Genomic DNA, 18911 nt, shown 5'->3' on the forward strand with positions numbered 1-18911 from the left:
TTTTGCAGTCAGGTTGTCCACCTCCCTTCAGCAGTTTTGGTTAAATGGACTCGCCCATGACTAAATCTCTGTCAAGTTAGACATATGTTTCAGTAGTTAGGCAGGATGTACTCCACTATCAAATTAAAATTATTCCAGCACACACAACGTTAACAGAAGAAAAACCCCAAAACAAATCGAAAACGATTGGTATGTAGCAGATGCAGATTACCGGCGCGTTTGATTATAATTCTTCGAATTAACGAGGGGCAAAAAACGGCTTCCGTCAGCTCGCGCGTTTAGTTTATTTTGAAAATCTCCCCGGAAATGCCCCCGCTAACTCGATTAGGCTTTAACATGCTGTGTCAGTCACCATGGTGGCACACAACAGAGAACAGCAGCGGGCTTATCTTCACTTCTAGTCCCAAAAATGCCGTTGTGATGATGTTCTCCATTGAGCTCACTCTCGTCTGTCTCCCATGATGGGCGTCAAGTTGTTATCGACGGGATTTAACCGGTTGCCGCTCGCTTCCTTTTTGTTTTGAGGACCCTGCATGGATTTTCTTTTCACCGCTAACAGACCGCTGAAGAGACAGATAATGGATTTGGCGAACGCTGGCTGAAAATACGGGACCTTTTTCAACCGAGAGAATAGCGACGAGGAGCACTTGGAGCCGCCTAATTAACATTCATCTGGGTGGGACTGGTGTTGGCAGCCGGTTTCGGCACGGTCAACCGAGAGACGGACACCCCGAGGAGACTGCTCGGCTGTCTGGCTCCAGTCGTGGCCTGGCTCCCGGGCACTCCCAGCGTATCCGCTAGAACCGGAGCAAAGGCGAAGAATATATCAAGGCGGCGGGGTGCTTCTTTACAATCCACCCGCGGTTCTGACAAATTGTAAATACTTGAAACGGATAAGAAATTCTAAATCCCTCGCACGGCGCGTTCCAAAGACACAATGGCGTCCTATGTGGATAACCGCTTTCGGCAGGCTGTGATGATGAATCCGACTGAAAGGACGCAACAGGTCAGGACAACTAATTCATCATAGCGAATGAAACCCGTGTAAAAGTGCCCATTTGTGACAGTGTTTCCCGTTCCGAGGGTTGTGCGAGCAGTATGGGTGTGTGTGAAGTGTTGCCATTCAGCTTGTGGCAGTGTTCCGTGTAGTTTCAGCCCGCTAAGCCGTCTATCAGCCCAGATAATCAAGGCTACTTAACATAACCGGAGCTGTTAGCTTTGCTGGGAATCTAAACTCAAGTGGCCGCCCTGAGCCTTTGCATTGCATACACCAACTTTAAAGCCTGTTTTCATGCGTGTAATGTTTGGACGCATTCTTTTTTGGGAGCTAATAACCATACCAGTGGGAGAGAAAGGTCATTTTACGCGTGCGTGTTGTGGCTAATCCCAACCTAGCTTAATTAGGTCAAAACAGACGTCCCCCGTCACCACTTTGACCAGGTAATCTAATACAATATTCAGTACTTAATCTCGTAAAATTAGGCATGCATATTAACTTGATTTGGCGTTAATCTCTTTTGGAGCCTGGGTTTGCATGTGTGGTGTTCTTTACCATATTTTTATCATCTCCCCTGGTGGGGACAAAATAGGTCATGGCTGCAGATGCATAGAATAAATAGATAAATCTTTGGTATAAGTAGCTTTTTTAATCCTGGTGCTCACTGTAAATAACCACAGTATCATGTGAGCCTGGTTTTAGCTCGAAATACAAGGAGGATGGGCTATATTGCTCTGGTAAATCCTGCTAAAGATAGTTTCCTACACACATTTCACACATTTGCAGTTTTTCTTTGCAGAGAAATCCAACTCGGCTGGAGAGAATAGAGCATAATTCCACTGGAGCAGCAGTGCTTTAACCTCACACGGATGCTCCTGCGGCTTTACACACAATAATCAATAACTCTGCCACTTAAACCAGCCAGTGGCACAGAGATCTGCCTGGTTATTTGACATTGAGGAAACAATTATACGCTCTTTGACAGCCTGTTAGCCACACCATGCGGATTTCTACGACTTTATCCAGACAAACTTAATGTTCTGCAGTTACCAGTGCATTATATTATGCACCCACTGTTATTCTGCACCTATCTCAAGCCGTTATTTATGTTTTTTAGACACGATGCCCCAGTGTTTTTTGTTTTTCTGCCGCAACTGTAAAAGAAAGACAGTGATTATTCCACAGAAACGCAAGAAGCCCCGAAGGAATCGAGCCACGCGTGGAAGGGTGGCTGCTGTGCTCTGTAGTTTCCTTTGTGACAGTGCAGGCGGTGTGGAGGCTGACACAGATTACCCTAATGGTGCTGGCAGCGTCTCTCTGTCAGGACCAGGCTGCAGGGATCTGACGCTCTTCGGGGATGCCCACGGTGGGGTTTGACCCTCTGCCTTCGCCTGCTGTCACAGGGCCCGTTCGCGTTCATTATCACTTTCATCTGTGCGGTCTGGTTTACTGGCTAATTTCCAGTGTGGAAAGTCAATTAAAGGAACAGAAACGGGTGCATCAGCACAGAGAAAAAAGAAGAGGTGTTTTTGTTTCCCCTTTTAATTAAGTGAAGCGATTTTAATAACCCTGGCCCGAGATTTGAAATCCGTTGGAAGCAAAATCTTTTGGTAAAGGAATGTTACCTGTTGTTCTGAAGGGTTTTGACTGCTTCTAATGTGTTTACCATATCCAGCCTTTATTTTTAGTTGTTTTGATTAGATTTTAAATTGGGTTACAGACAGCAAATGAAATATAATTCAATTTTGAAGGAGCCTCTCTTCAAGTTGACGTGTTATTTGATTTACAAATGACTCGATTACTGCGAGGCTGCCTCAGCGGCCGTCCACCTGTGGGCCCGTATTTAGACGCCACGGCTTTACTAATGTTTATCAGAGATGTATATTAATCAGATGTGGCAGCATATTTAGCAGGTCACCACAGAATTTAGATTATAGAGGTACAGAGTAGAGGTTCGGCTGCAGCCGATCACAATTTCTGCTCATATTTCCGTACTAATGAACATCACAATGTCTCCAGAGTTCATAAATATGTCATGGTGTTGAGGTTGCTATATTTAGTTGGCTGCTAACTGCTGCTAGCTGCCTTAAATATCTCATAAAGGCAGATTTATTAGACCATTTTTCAACCTCGCTACACCCCAGTGATGATCATGTAATTCAAGAGTGGACCGTCACTTATCACCATGTGTATTAACTAATAATGTGGCATTACTCACATCTCATCATCATTTTCAGGTTGTTGTCATGCAATTAGAAGGTGAAATCCATTTTCTTTAAGGAGAGAAACAGCGCTCTCAACAGATTTGTCATTAAGAGGAAAAGTGATGTCCTGTTAGTCTTTAGATGGTCTTTTTTTCGTCCACTTGCCCCAGAGAGGATACAGGACGGACCTTTGTGTCTCTCATAGCCAGGTGGCGAAGCTAAAGGTCACAACCGCTCTCCTCTGCTGCAGTGGCCATGCATAATAGAATTCCTCTGATGAAGGAACAAGGAGAAAGTAGCAGATGTGCAGTGACTGGACGACAGGGTAAAAAAAAAAAGTCCTGCGTGTCCAATATCTGTGGCTTGATAGCCTGAAAACAAAAGCTTATTTGCACTCAGGGAAAGCAGATTTCTGCAGTTTGTGAAAGTGCGGAAAGAGCTTTTCCGTCTCGGTATCCTGTCCTCTCAGGAAGAGGAACAGCGTCAATGATGGGTTTTGAACTCGGGCCGGAAGAATGGCCCAACAAACAAAAGCTGCAGGTTTCTTTGCAACAGTTTCCTCTCTGTCAGGGCATCAGAATCAGGCCAGCATCTAAATAACTGCCCACGTCACCTGATACCAGCGCAGCGACGGTTTTCTTCTGAAACAGTGTCACCTTCCCCCCGAGTTCCCAGTAGATCTGTGATCTGCCCGCTTGGCCAGTTGCTCCTTTTGATTAGCAGCAACTTAAAGGAAGCGTGACGCCACATGTGGGGGTAGAAGTTCCCCGCTCTGTGGTCATGGTGACGTCTTCTGCCCAGGTTAACCAGATGCAGCCAAACAAGCGTCTCAGAGAAGACTGACTGCTCCCATTTTAATTTTAATGATGATTATAAATCGATTCTTTGCTTTATGACCGTACAGGAAGTCGAGCATGAAACAAAAATCCTTGTTTTCTTTTAATATAAACCCTTTTTTCAAAATCCAAGCGAGAAGTCAGTGAATTTTCTTCCAAGTGTTCAACACTGGAAGCCACCAGGATGTTTTTGTAGTCCTGTGTGCTCGTTACTCCCAGAAATCTAATAATGAAAGCAGCCGTCCCGGTTGGTGTCTGCTTGCTGGTTCCAGCTAGTTTCTGTTATAGCGCACCATTGCCAGCGAAGTAAGCTGAACACACAGACCCCCTGTGCATAATCAAACACCAGTGGGGCACAGAACCAAGAAAAATGCTGATTTTGGTGAGTTTTGTAGTAATTACTACACAACCTTTTAGCAATTACTGTAAAAACATTGCTCTGTATAACAGGATCATTTAGGTATCATGTTTCCGTGCTATTTAATTCTCTGCATTGCATTGATTAGTTATTGTTTTTTTTTATATGAATAAATGTGACCACGTTTACATATATAAATGTACAAATCCAACTCAGTCAATGACCCCAAAGCTATTTTTTAAACACAAAAAAACCCCAATCTGAATATAAAGTACCGCAATCAGAGTAATTGCTCTTTTTAGAGGCATTAAAGCTGTCTCTGATCATTAATCCATAAGGTTGTTGTGACTTCCAAGAGTTATTTGCATTTCCTGTCCAGACGCCAGTGACAGAAATAAAGAGCAGTGACGTGTCTTCGCTCCGTGGCGTTATCACTGCTTTATTGGCTTTATTTGTCAGAACCAGTTCAGCATAACACTTTTCTGGCTAAATGACTCATTAGATCAACCGCAGCCTGTTTTCAGGTGCATCAATCGGACGTCATCTACACAGAACTCAACCAGCATCAGCTCTTCTACACCCACAACATGCAGAAATGTTTTGTGTCAAAGTCCATTTATTTTAAACAGTAGTCTGCGAGAGGAAGTTAAAGTTAAGTTACTCTGTCAAAGGTGATCCTAAAGCAGACCTTCAGTGATAGTTTCAAAAAGTATTAAAAACCAGGTCATGAATGAGGAGCCGAGGAAGTTTTTGGGCCTACAACAACAGGCACCGACCTTGTGCCACCGAGCAACCACAATCTTTACTTAATGCAGCCCCAGACCCACTGGGCTGCATGACGCGCTCGAGGAATAAACCATTACTGACATGCAATATTTACACGACTACTATTGAATTACACTAACTCCGTAACGGAGCGCCTAAATCTTCAGATATTTGAATTTCTAACGGTTGGAAAAAGCGACGGCAACGTTTTAGTCTCCATAAAGCTCACGCCGTATCAGCAACACTGGAAATATTGATACAGATTGTAAACAGGCACACATGGAAGCGTTTAAAAAGAATTCTGTGACACCGGTCCTCCATAGGAGACGTCAATAGCGGCTGTAAACGCCGGACAGGCTCCCTCTGCTGTATAATCTGCTGTATAATCCTGGGAACTGCTCAGACATGAAGTGGATCAAATGAAGATCTGATTAATTTGTGTGATTAGAGATCTAAATCCCACTAAACGGGCTCACCACAAAGCTTGTACTTGTTTACAGCAATTCTAACAATGCCACTTAGTGAGGGTTGCCTCAAATAACGGGCTGCAAGTCCGTGTACATTCTTTTTGGTCCTTTTAGATTAAAGTGTAAATTGCATCTGTCACAAGATGCAGTCATTGATATTATTCCAGCACTTTGTGCCTTCAGCTTGTTTTGTTTTGGGTTTTTTAAGCAAATTTACCTGTCGGTTGCAGAACCCAGACAGACGGCACACTTTCAAGCGCTCTTAAGCTATACACTTATAGCTAGGCTAGGCAGGTTAATTACTGTCCTCCAGGGCTCCGGCTCAGTAGTATTGGACCTTTTACCTATTATGTCACAGGCCAAACGGTTAACAGACAGGTCGGGTTGACGTAAACTGCTGGCGTGTCTGGTGGCTGGAGCTAAGCTAACAGCTTTACGCACCGATATCGCGATTGTTTAAAAAGTTGGCTGATCGAATTCCTCAGCAAAACCGTGGTCGTCATATACGAAAGATTCTTTGGAGATGCAAGGGGCCGTCGTGCTTGATGTCAGCTGGTTTTAATACCAGCCGTGCAGGTGGTAGGTTAGTTGTTTAAATGCTTCGCGTTGTTGATTTATTGCCATTCTACTAAGAACAAAAACAGCTGTCTTTCTAAAGGATGCTTTTGTCACAGCTAAAAATGAGTTCCAGGGACAGGATGCCAAATGGACAGCGTAATACAATGTTGAAATGTGTCGGTGCTGCCAGACAGCTAAAGTCCAGAGAGATACAGCCCATATTGTTTTCAGCATTTATATCAGTGATTGTTAGTCGTCATGTTCCACTTCCTGTGTGCAGTGGGGTGGATTTGTGTGCGTTATCTCTTTGGTTGAAACCTTATCCTTGTAACAGGCCCCTGAGGGTTGGTCTAACCTGCGGCCGGTCACGTTTCAGGCTCCGCAGCGCCCTGCCTGCCTGCCTGCTGCAGATCAGGAGAAATGCCCATTCACGACCGGCATAATCGGATTCTTACTGGAATGTTTGACAGTTTCTTCCCGTTTCCTGCTTTTGGCAAGAAGGGGATCGTTATCTGAAGCCAGGCACTGATTACATTCTTATCCTGGATGCTCCCTTTTTTTTAAATCAAACTACAAATGTCTGCAAACTACAAATTTCTGCACAGAATCAGGTTTAAACATGCACCGTTGGCCCATGCTTTTTTGAGCACTTTTCCCTGCGGAGTGTGATGGCCGTTATTTATGACGGAGCATTAGTTCAGCTGCATCACGGAGGCTGACCCGGCTAATCGACACTTTCCTCGCTTTGACCCTAAATAACCATTTCTTTTCAGAGATTTTTCCACACGGTCCTTTGTTTCCATTACATTTAAAACCGGTCCTCATTGGTGGGAGAGGACAGGAGAAAACACTGTTAATCAATCACTCGAACAACCGACAATATGCTACTTTGTGTTAGCTGTGATAGAGAGAAGACAAAGCGTGCAAAAGAGGGTTACGTAATGCCACGTTCGCAGTGAGACTGAGAGGCTAATGCCTGTGCAATCTTCTTATATTTGCTTATTTGTGAATGAGTAATGCGGTCATGTCCTCTCTTCTGTGTTTAAACAAACATTCACAGGGATAGGTTGCACACTAGGCTATTATTGAGGGGGACAAGACAGCCTGAACTGGCAAAAATATTCCCCAACAGTAATGAAGCACCTTTAATTGAAGATCGACGGGGCTGGATAATGAAGTAAATTGATGCTGACAAATGGTTCTATGGGCTTATCTTAACTACACAACCTTGAGGATTACACTTAGCTTCCCGATACTGTCTCTTAAATTTCATTAGACAGCTTTACTCCTGCTCTTAACCACCTTGTGTTTGCAGCTGTGTATCTGGCCAGATGCAGATGTGTGTGAATAGAGGCGAAGATGTGGTCCCTTCATACCATTAGGTCATAGTTTAGGTGCATTGAATCCACCAAGTTTGTAGAAATGTGGTGCAAAGGAGCACAATGCACAATGAAGTCCCTGTTTGAACCAGCTTCTGCTTGTCAAAAATGATTAAACTCAGACTTATTTAGTACCACTGTTTATTAAGAAGTATGTTGAGTTATTTTACAACTTCTCTATCACCATGCACACAAGAGCTTGAAACTTCCCCTTTAGCACTGGAAGTAAAATGATAGATTGTGATTGCAGGTTTGGCCTCTGTGGCTCTTTTGTGAAACATCCTCAGGATATCGCCAGAAGTCCCCATCCTTACAAACGGAGGTCTGCTTATTCAAAGGAAAAAGAACAGCCTGGGGAGGGATCACAAGCCAACTTTGTAAACAGGAAACTTCTATTCACGTCTCCAAGAACAGCACTGTGCCCCCGGTCCACCACACATGCTAAACAGGCAACTTCCAGTTGGCATCGACCACCTCGAATGCCAGCGTATATTAACATATATTAGTGTTATTTTCTTTAAAAATCCTACCAAAAAGGGGCACACACAACACAGGCTGGGGCCAGAGACTGCTCCATAGTCTTCACAGACCAGGAAGGGGCATCCGTTTCAATGTTGTCTCGTTCCTAACAAAGACAATGTTGCTGGCCGGCTCCCAGCTCGACACGGAGACCCTCTGGAACGACTCCAGCCTGGAGACCAGACCAGCAGCACGGGCAGACCCCTCATTTAGGAGGCCATTGTGGAACAGATGATACGATCCTTTTTATTGAGAAGCTGTGATGGCAAACCTACACATCTCTTTAAAATGACGTATAAGGATTTTATTTGATTGTTATTACCTATTACAGTTATTACCTTATGGTCCTTATATGATATTGGGATTTTCCACCAGCAGAAGAAAGTGTGTTTTGTAGATGCGGACGTTTTTGTTCAGGTGGCCAGAAAGCAAATCAGGATTCTATTACATGATGAGGATGAGGAAAACTCCAGCGAGGTGCAGTTTGGTCATGCATGTAGAGAGCAGCATAGCAATCATGGATCTTTCTTTGAATGAAAGAGGCTTGGCTTGTTTTTCTTCCATCGTGGCTATTTCATCACTAGCGTTTGTGTACTACTTTTGTCAAGTTAATTGGACAGAAAAGAGTGGGGGGAAGGCTCAAAACAACTATCTTCGGACCATTTGGGGCACGGAGGAAGCCATTTGCCCACGCTAGATTAAAGCACATCCCCGTCCCACTTTACCCACCCTACTCTTTCCTTTTCCCCCTTTGAGCTCACATGAATTGATCTTTATATAATGTTGCGTAACTTTGCGGGGATGGAGCCTCACCTCTTTGAGGTCTTTGTTTGAGGGAGATGGAGCGGGCTTCATTTGGCCAGACACTTGGCTCCGCTCCAGCATACGGACCTACTACGATCAGGTTTGGTGATGGAGCTGACAGATTTCTTTGTGCTCTCTGTCACTGTTAAGTCTGCGCTGAGCTATTAGTGTCTATGTAGGGATGCGTGCTAATTATTAAAATGGTGTGGTGCATTATATTTCTCATAATATCTCAATTCAGAAAAATGACACGTGAGAAGTTTATTTGACATTAAACAGATAAATAATATGGGCCAATTTAGAGTCTCCAATCAACCTCTTAAAGCAGAATACTGGGAGGGAATGTATGCTAACCACCTACAATAGTAATATATTGTTCAGAAATTACAATTGTACAAATAAAACATCTATATTGACACAACTAAAAGGTTCTGGGCAGTAGAATCTGCATCATCATCACCGTTTTCTTCCACTGCTGTGGTAACATTATTGCTATTGATTGTGCAGACCTGTCAGACATGAATCTGCTGAGCTCTGGATGTTGTTGCATATAGAAGTTGGGTGACGGAGCCTGTGGTCAGAGTACTGGTTATCATGGTGCAGGGTTGTGGTCAAACACGCCGAGAACAGACTGCAGTCTCCTGTAATTCTGCTGCTAACCTCAGGATTCGCTCTGTATGCTCAAAGGTGACTGGAAATGTCCTCATTTCTACTGCAAGTCTTCTTTTAAGCTGACCTTAAAGTTTCTGCTTGTGACAACATAAAGTTAGGTGCTTGAGTTTTGTTTGCAGGATTCTGTCTATTAATCGAGGGTAAAGAAACGCTGCATTTGAGTCGACTGGCTGTGGAATGCATCAAAGAAAATGGATTAGCAAAGGTTAGCTAACCCTTAACCTTGTTTTGAAGTGTTTGCAAGAAAGTTATCACCTGTCTGTGGCGTGCATATTTAAAGAAAATCATTGCGTGCCTGAAACCATAAGAGAATGTTGCTCCCTGTGCATTCTTGTAAGCATTGGTGTTGAATGCCCGAGGAGGCAGGGTCCATTTTAGTTGCTGAGGGCTTTACGCTGGCAGGCAGCTGAAGTAGGTGCTGTTAAGCTCATTCACATGCTTCCCTTGATTCATGTTGCAACCATTCACCATGTCCACCAGCTGCCCAGTTTTGGTGGGAAATAAGCAGGAGCTCTCAAGTGCTTTTAAATGTTCTTCTATGCAGCAGAGTTGTTCAGCACCACCAACCACTTCAGCCATTATTGGGAAAACCTCACGTGTTGAGTCCAGCCGATATAGAAGGAGTAGAGGGCTGCATGTTTTAGATGCCTTCTTGTACACAAAGAAGATACTTCTGGAAAACATCTGAACGGGTCCCAGCAGAAGAACCTTTGTTCACCTGACGAGCAGGATTCAAGCTTTCGGGGTGGAAAAACTGGAGCACAAGCCATGTGATCAACGAGCTTAAGGGGCCAAGTCAAGACCGTGTGCTTAAAGTTAATAAGACTTAGATTTATTTCGGATGTCTCATCCTCGTTCAAGTGGTACACACTTTTAATTCAACCCTTGTAGTAATATACAACATAGTAGTATTTTGACGGCTTTTCTCATTTACTTTGGTCCAGCCGCCCTATATAATGTTATTCGTCTTGAATAAACAACTCCACTCGTTCATATTTGGTGGCTTTTTTCAGGATTAACTTGAGTTATTCCGTTCCCCAGGGACTGTTGTGTTGTGGAAATGAGGCTCTTTCATTCTGCCGCTGAAGCCTGGCCCACATCACATGCTGTGTCTTTGTAGAACGGGCACTCGCAGACCTTGACGTTTGGCCAGAGCGGCTTCAGATAGTCGCATAGTGGCAGCCGTCACCATGTGACCTTGTTCCAGTCTCACAAAGCTTCCACCTGCTCTCCCACACGGGCTAATGGATAAAAATACCCAGCAGATCCCACACTCTCTGTCAATAAAGATTCAAGGGCAGCTGTTGGCCACCCCGTTACCAGAAGGAATGCACAAACAAAGGCAAGAAAATGCACGCGCATGGATGCAAAGAGACTTGGAAGCACATGGTGGCACCCTCCGCACCATCATCCTGCTGTTCCATAAGGTGCCTGATGACCACTGTCTGCACATTTGGAGCAAACTGCTGTCATTGCTGTTTCGGCTGCGGCGGGGGCTGTCTTCCCGAGTCCCACTTGGCACGCTGTCACAGACACGCTGCAGCATTTGTGCTGAGGAGACAGAATAATGCAATATATTTTCATTACTAGATTGTGTACCAGAGGCAACGTGACCTTCCAACCTTCAACAGCGGCCACCTGACTCCCGGTGGCCCGTGTACCTCGTTACGACGCTACAGGCCGTTTAGTTCCTCATCCTCCAACCTCAACACTCTTAAATGGTTATTCACTCTCTGCTGCTGTGATAGTCACTTTATTGAACAGTAAATTTTGACAGGACTGGCATTTAATTTTAAAGAAGGTCACATTAAAGTTCAGTACGACGCCTCTGTTCCCCTCATTACCTTTATGGATATTTGCAATGGAAGCGACTTTTAGTGGTTTGTAGCTAATGAGCCACGGCGCACCCCAGTTTACTGCAGGTTTGATCTACTGTCAGGTGAATTTAGGCAGCTTTGACATTCTGTTTCACTTGGTTTAGTCTCTTCATTAATTAACAAAAGCTATTAGTGCTAACTTTCACATAAGGTAAACAAAAGTCCAGTAATGAGTAAAGGTCACATTCCCATTTTAATGACAGAAAAACAACTGTGGCCTATATTAAACTATGAATTAAATGGGGAAGAAGGCAAAGTGTTGTCTTGTGACTTGTCCACTTATAACCTTTCTGAGGTTAGCATGCTGTTGGGGGTTGGGCACATCTCAGATGGCTTGTTGAGCCCTCCTGTGTTTCCTGGTGTGGACAGTGAGCCAGTTGGTGTTATCTGAGGAATGCAGTCTCCTCTCTGGCCTGTCACATAAAACGTTCCCTCCACTGTCACCGTAATGGGATCTAAGCATATTGATGCCTCGCTGGGCAAAAGGCGGCTGGTAGATCGGGCAAAACATTTCTTGTGTGCAGCTACAGTGTCTAAATGATGCCGATAAAGAGTTTGAAACTCCTGATGAAATTCTTGATTTATGCCTCTGATGACATGTGCACGCTGCATCACCGGTGGTTTGTTTTGGCGCTAAATTCCATAAACTTCAGAGGTGAAAGTATGTTAAAAGGTTGCCGTGACAACTGAGAAATGGTTACAAAAGTAGGTCATACGTGCTCCTTAGTTATACGCTTTAATTTCTGCTTTTTGCAACTGCAACAGAACAACAAATCCCCAAGCACGCTGCCCCGGTTAGCGCAGCCGTTCCATCTTTGACTGCCAGGATCAGGAGCCGAGTCTGACACTGATGGTGCAGTGAGTTGACTACAGGGTGTTTCTTGCAACCGGCAGCAACTCAAGACTTTGATTAGAACACAAATCCTTGTCGGGAGTTTATGACCAATTGTTGGTGTTAATAGACTCGCGCACGGAAAGTCTGGAGGTTCTGAAATATGGCTGGTGATGGAAAGTGTGTCACATTTTATCCATATTAACTAACCGCCAGAGCAGAAGCCCGCTCAACTGTTCCTCAGGACTGAGGGAAGATTCCAAATCTGCCAGATTCCACAGCTTCTCGGCGAGAAGTAGCTTAATGTCAAAGCTCTTCCAGACATTCTTCTGCCTGGCAGCGCTGATCGCACCGCTGGTTTCTCTGTCTTCTTGTCCTGTTTTGACTATTGTCTCCATAGCCATAGCTGGACGAAACTCCTGGATGTTGGGAAGAATTTCATTCAATCTTTTTCAAGTTGAAATCATTGTAATTTAGGTTGTTTGCAATATTCAGATGTTTGATTTTCTTAAATTGGAGAATGCGTAGAAAGTTTGATCATCTCCAGGTAACCATGGTTATGTCTTGGTCAGCAGAAAGGCTTTGAGGGTGACTGAAGGGCCTCGTCCACCCTGTCCCTTTGTTTTTGATGGCTCTCTGGGATGTTTGTCCTCAGCGGGTGACAGACGCCTGCAGAGCTCTGCTATCTGCCCTCAGCCAGAGCCCAAATGAATAGATGGATTCACCACTTGCACCACAATGAAAGGGCCCGATCAGAGGAAGGCTTCCTATCTAGCAAACAGATGCCACAGTTGAAGAGATAAGGAAAGCAGAGATGTTTTAGAACCTGGATGACGGCGGGTTGGGCCGTGGAACTGAAAGAAAACGATCGTGTTAAAGACCTTCTATGGGGATTTGACTTGTTCTTTCTCGGTCAGATCAGATGACTTGATTACAATGATTCAAGAGCTGTGTTTTTTCTCCCATGAAGATAGCAAACATTGCCCATTTGTTTCCTGGTTTCCATCAGAAACCTCCAATGCGACTAAACCAACAACATTCTGATTTCTGAAAAATCACCTCATGTGACGTGAGAAACCTCACCACTTCCTCGCTCACTAAATACTTTGCCACTCAACACTCCGGCACCAGTCCGACACTGCACCCTCTCCCCCAGGGCCTGGACATAATAGGTGGAAAAACAGAGGATGCCTTAGACCTTTGGTGTGTGTCCGTGTGTGCGCGCAGATGTGTATTGCACGGCCCGAGTAGGAAAGACAAGGCGTGCTATTGTTCAGTGTGTATCCAGGAGAGGAAATGCCTCCACTTGTTTGGCTGCATTTTATAGCTTCAATCCCTCAAAGGTGTAAAGCAGTGACATATAGCGCTGCATCACGACCTTCTGCTGACATGATGTGCTGCGAGTGGTATGCCAGGAATGTGATAGCTTTGCGCAATCAACCCATCTACAGTTTTTCTTTATTAATGCCTGCGTTTGCGGTATGTTCTTACTTCACTGATTCCTGGAAGGATTACATTTCAAATCTAAGAAGGGAGCCTCGATGAGACAGAATCTGGACGTCTTGAATTTCATTATAAAAGCTGAAAGGAAGAGTGAGTTTGCATACACAGTGGGCATGACACGCAGGAAGCAGTTTCAGACTCGCAGATTAACAGAAACGCCCCCGATACTGCCCTGAAATTGTGAAGAGTATTGTGATTTTAAGGTTTTGTCCAGGCAGTACTCTTTCCCCCCAAGCACTTTGTGCTTAATGTGTGTGTGGCTCCATCCACAATGAGACCAGTGGGAGAAAAAGTGAAGGGTCCAGGGAGTGGAAAAGATGGGGTCCCTTACATTCCTTCCATACAGTCAATCCGAAATATTTAAGACTGAAGCCACAATTGACGGTTTGGCGCATTGCTTCTCGTGAAACTGCTAGAGAGAGGCGCTGTTTTGTCCAGTGATGTAACTGTTTGATGAAGGAAAAAATAAAGCCACAACACCGCCACCTAGTGGTGGATGGTCTGTTTTATTGGTTAAACTGGTGCCCAGGAAGGTTTGTTTTAAAGGTTTGGGGTTCTATTTTTATTTTTTATTTTTTGGCAAACTAAACATATTGAGAACGTAGATGTCTTTATTGGTATATATGTTTGCTTGTATCCAGTGGTAATGTTGGACGTATCTGTCTCTTCTACTACTCCCTTTATTTCAAAAATGATTTTTTTACCTTTAAAAAAATCATAAAATCTGTGACAAGGAGCGTTTTTAATTCCGATTCAGGTTGTAATTCTGAAGTCGCTCGGCAGGTGGCGGTGTGTGCCTGGGCTGCGGCGCCTGCTGCACCGCTGAACACGGGCTCCAGCATCGCCATGACACGGTTAATGAGGACATTGTTGGGTGATGTAACAGGACCGGCCATTCCCAAGCTGGAGACCATTTTTTGTGCACTTCATCACGACCAAACCCAAAAAATGACCTCAAGGAAAACATGTACTTGCATAGCTGCCAACAGTTTGGTAACGGACCCAGATCAGTCTGTATTGTTCCAAGTATGTGGAACATTTTGGGGGTATTTTCTTAACAGTTTAAAATCATAACTTTTGGTCAAACTCATTACTGTGAAGGAGGCATTTTTGTAGTTGTTAAAAATGCTTTTATTTCACATTTGTGAGTATCTTATTTAAATTTTGTAGTGTAATTTCTTTCAGTCATCTTAACTCTTACTTTTCCTGAGTTTTCCTGAGCATTTATCTCTTCCCTGGAACACTTACCTTGCTAAACTATGGCCCAAGAGTGGTAACAGCAATGACTTAGTTGCAGCTGAGTAATTTAAAGCTGCCTCCCATACAACGCACAGTTGTATTTGGCTACAACAGGCAGTTCTTTCTTTTCAGCAAACGAGATGAGACATTCTTTTCCGATGAGATTTTTTTTTTCTTCACATATTGCAAAAAGGAGGCTTGATATCAACTTGTCAAAATGTATATTTGAATCATTAATTGCAATGATAATATCCCAATTGTGCCAAAAGGTGTTTTTTATTTATTTATTTTTAATTTTTTCAATTTTTGCAGCGTTCCAGTGTCACCAACATGAGCCCAACTTTCATGGTTAGCATTTATAAGCTTATGATTACTGCTCTGGAATACCAGGAGACAGACCGACCATTGTGTGTGGTTTGTGTGTGTGTCTGGAGGGGTCATAACACACAGTCCCTGTTGTCCCTCCTCTTATTTACCTCCAGTGGCCGCTCACAGAAACCTCCCAGTAGCTGCATGCAGCAGCCTCGTGCACACACACACACACATGGACAGACACACTGCCAGTGTCCCAGCGTGCACGAGCACACAGTGAGTAGCTGTGGCAGCTGCCAGCTCTCGCAGAGGGCAGCTTTGTCTCACCTCTGGTTTGGATTCGATCCAAACAATCCGAGAGTCGCTTACTGGGTCACTTGATGAAATAATTGAAAGGGGAGTTCGTGTTCAGGCCTGTGCAGTATACTTCGGTGTTTTTATTTATTTATTTTCCTTTGCGAGGTGTTTTATTGCCTTCTGCTACAGTGCTCGGTCACACCAATCATCGTGATAAATTCTCTGTTGTGAGCAAAGTCAGAGTCAGAAACCATTATTGAGCAATGTAGAAATGTGTTCATTCATTGAACGATGAGGAGAAAGTGTTTGCATTGTCACATACAGCTCTTGGCACCCTTTTCTAACAGCTTTCTTTGTTTCTCAGGACCTGGAGATTGTCTACTCCTATCTCCACGGGATGGAGGCCTTGTCTAACCTGAGGGAACATCAACTGAGGTCAGCGTTTACCCATGTTGCTTATTTAAAGTTGATTATTGTAAGCACGTCTTCAAGTACAGCGCTGCCAAATGATGGGAGAAGCCATTTTTTATGTTAACAGCACCCTGGCAGCCATTTCACTCACTAGAAATGAATTCTGTCCACATAAAATGCGTGTGTGACTGAAACGTAGCTTCCCGTTTCAAGATGATATTGTAATTTTTCATGCCACATGAATTTTAACAGTGTTGACTCTCCAGACTGTAAAACAGAATACTTCACTAAACACAGCAAGACTGTTTGTTGCCCTCAAAAGTGGAAATCAGAAAATGACAGCATGTGGCAGATACAAGCGAAACACAAATAACCAAGTTTCAGTGTGCACCCATGTGCATCATGCAGCCTTTTTCTCTCCTGGCACCGCTTCCAGTCTTTTCTGACTTTCATACGATTCGTTCAGGTGTCACAGGCGTGTTTCCAACGTGCCTCCTGTGCATGTGTATATATGGATTTTACTGGCGACAGAACAGTGTAGCAGTACGTGACCCGTGAGCTAGAACATTCCACAGTATGACCCCTCTGAGGCCTCCCACCCGACAGTAGCCCCGTCCCCCCGTGCCTGTTTGGATCCTGAGGAATGTCCCCCCCGGTCCCATGGAGCAAAACATAACTTTTTCCAGCCATAATTGCCAGTAACCATGGGGTTGTGATACAGGATTTTCATTTAATCTGAGCCAGTTGGCTGCTTTTTTTCTTGATTGTTTTCACAATAACCATCTCCTTTTCACTTTTTGTCTGATGGAAAAGAACACGACGGCCACCTGCAGCTATTTTTGTGTTTTGATCAGCTACTGTTTGCTACCGTTTCCTGCATGTGGTGTTGACACACTCTGACTGAGACAGTATCTCATAGCAGCAGACACTTTTACTTTTTTCCACTAAATCTTGCGGAGGGCAGTGCAAGCCTTCAGCTAGTTTAAGGAGAGAATCGACCACAGTTGGACAAATCAAATGTGTTAATCCTCATTATTCAAAAATGCTGATTATCTCAATAAAGGCATGTCAGTTATCTGGAGTCATAAACAAGATCAACAACACTCACAATAAGGAAACAATCCCTGTTTTTACAAGATAACTGTCACTGCCAATAAACACCGTAACCTTGTATGAGAACAGAACAAAGACCAAATGTGACAATAGAACAAACTCTGATACATAAGGCCAGTGTTCTTGTAGTATTTAATAATTTGTTCATTTATTTAGCCCATGTCTTGATCTTTTTCCCTTTTATAACATTATTTATAAATCAAAGGGTGGGTATTTTAGCTTACGCTGTTTTGACCGGCACTCTTCTGTCTTGTGTCTTTACAGAATAATGTGTGAGACGGTGCGTTACGAACGACACGAGGCCAATGAAGTGCTCTACTAGTAAGTATTGCGATCATTTGAAACATTTAGAGCAACACCTACATTCCACCAGCTTCCAAATCCTTGTGTAAGGCTGATTTGGGATGTCACACATTGTTGACGAGCCCAAGCATTTTGGTCCGCAGTACCGGCAACCTCGACGTCTTAGATAAAAATAAATGTCTCATCCAACTGTACATTTCAACTTCACATCAAATAGTATTGTTGCTATCCTCAACCCCTGAGATATAAATTTAGACAGGGTTTTTTTTAAAATTCACCCCAAGCTAAAACAACAGAATCTCAGCAGGTATTTCTTATTTTAGTTCAAATTTCAAGGCGTAGTTAATTAATCTTTGCACATCCTTTGTGCGTGAGTGATGATTAATGCACGCAAGTATAAACCTGTGTACGTCTGCCTCTGCAGATAACAAATGAATGTTAAACAGCAGCAAATTAGATCGAATTTTCTCCATGGCAAGATCCTAATCAGGCTTCTGTTGTGAAAGTACAAGCTTTCAACAGCTTGTCCTGGTACATTTTCCCACCTTTAACAGCAGCAGTGATGATATGATGGGAAACAAGCGGTCTAAAATTCCGTGGGGTGATTTAAATGTCGTGTCCTTAAAGTTTGGCTTTATTTTTTACCTGCTGTAAAAGTTAATTCATTCTCTTAAAGTCCTTCAAGATGAAAGATGCTTTTAGTATAGCTACATTGATTTTTATGATCAACACAAGATTAACTCCCATAAATGGAGGAGGGATGTGACATATTCATAATCTGCATTATAGCACTGTAATGTTATGACTTGGAATAGCAGAGTTCCAGTGTCATGGTAGGAGCATTGCTTATAAATGTAGTTTATTCCTTCACAGTCCGGATTGCTGACGTACTCATGCAGACTTATACTCAGTATCTCATGAAAACATCCCATGCTGGGAGAGCCTGAACCCCTCAGGATTAACGGTTGAGAGATTAGAGTGCTAAAGTCCCCCGAAGATGACGACTGACTGGGCATTTTTCACAGTGGCTGAGGAGCGTCAGCTAGTTCTGGTCATCCAGTTTTAATTCAACTCCCTGACCTTCGACTCTCACTCACTGTTTACAAGTGTACACTTCAGAGGTGTTTTGCTATTTTTCCATCAATAAGCAGCTCTACACCGATGATATTATCGGAGTCTTTCAGCTGTTAACGAATATAAAATCCCGACCAGTTTGCTGAACCGTAACTGTGATCCTCTCATATTGCTGTTGGAAAATGCCTCCTCTCTATAAGCTCTTGTCCTCTGTCACACTACAAGTTGTTTGCTTTTAGAAATGATGCCACAACAAGGTATGTAAAGAAAAGCAGTGAGAGGATGGGGCACCACTGTGTCTCCTCCTGTGTGTACTTTTGTATTTCAGTAAATATGGGAGCACAGAAAATATGCAATTTAGATCCAAAATGTCTGTCAGAATGTCTAATTA

At 43.6% G+C, this 18911-nt stretch overlaps 1 protein-coding gene across 5 annotated transcripts in view; it reads left to right on the top strand.

Annotated features, from left to right (window-relative positions):
• Positions 1-320: 320 nt before the first annotated feature.
• Positions 321-18911, top strand: part of rapgef2b (Rap guanine nucleotide exchange factor 2b) — a 61441-nt gene continuing 42850 nt past the window's right edge. For all 5 annotated transcript variants that reach the window (XR_003890702.1, XR_003890703.1, XR_003890704.1 and 2 more), the window contains exons 1-3: positions 321-1006; positions 15984-16054; positions 17408-17464. Coding sequence is in view for 2 of the 5 variants with exons in the window: in XM_029846928.1 (XP_029702788.1) it covers positions 938-1006; positions 15984-16054; positions 17408-17464 (197 nt within the window). In the remaining 3 variants the exon portion in view is untranslated. The remainder of the gene's footprint in view (positions 1007-15983; positions 16055-17407; positions 17465-18911) is intronic.

This window comes from Takifugu rubripes, chromosome 14 (genome assembly GCF_901000725.2).
Source record: "Takifugu rubripes chromosome 14, fTakRub1.2, whole genome shotgun sequence".
NCBI classification, from domain to species: Eukaryota; Metazoa; Chordata; class Actinopteri; order Tetraodontiformes; family Tetraodontidae; genus Takifugu; species Takifugu rubripes.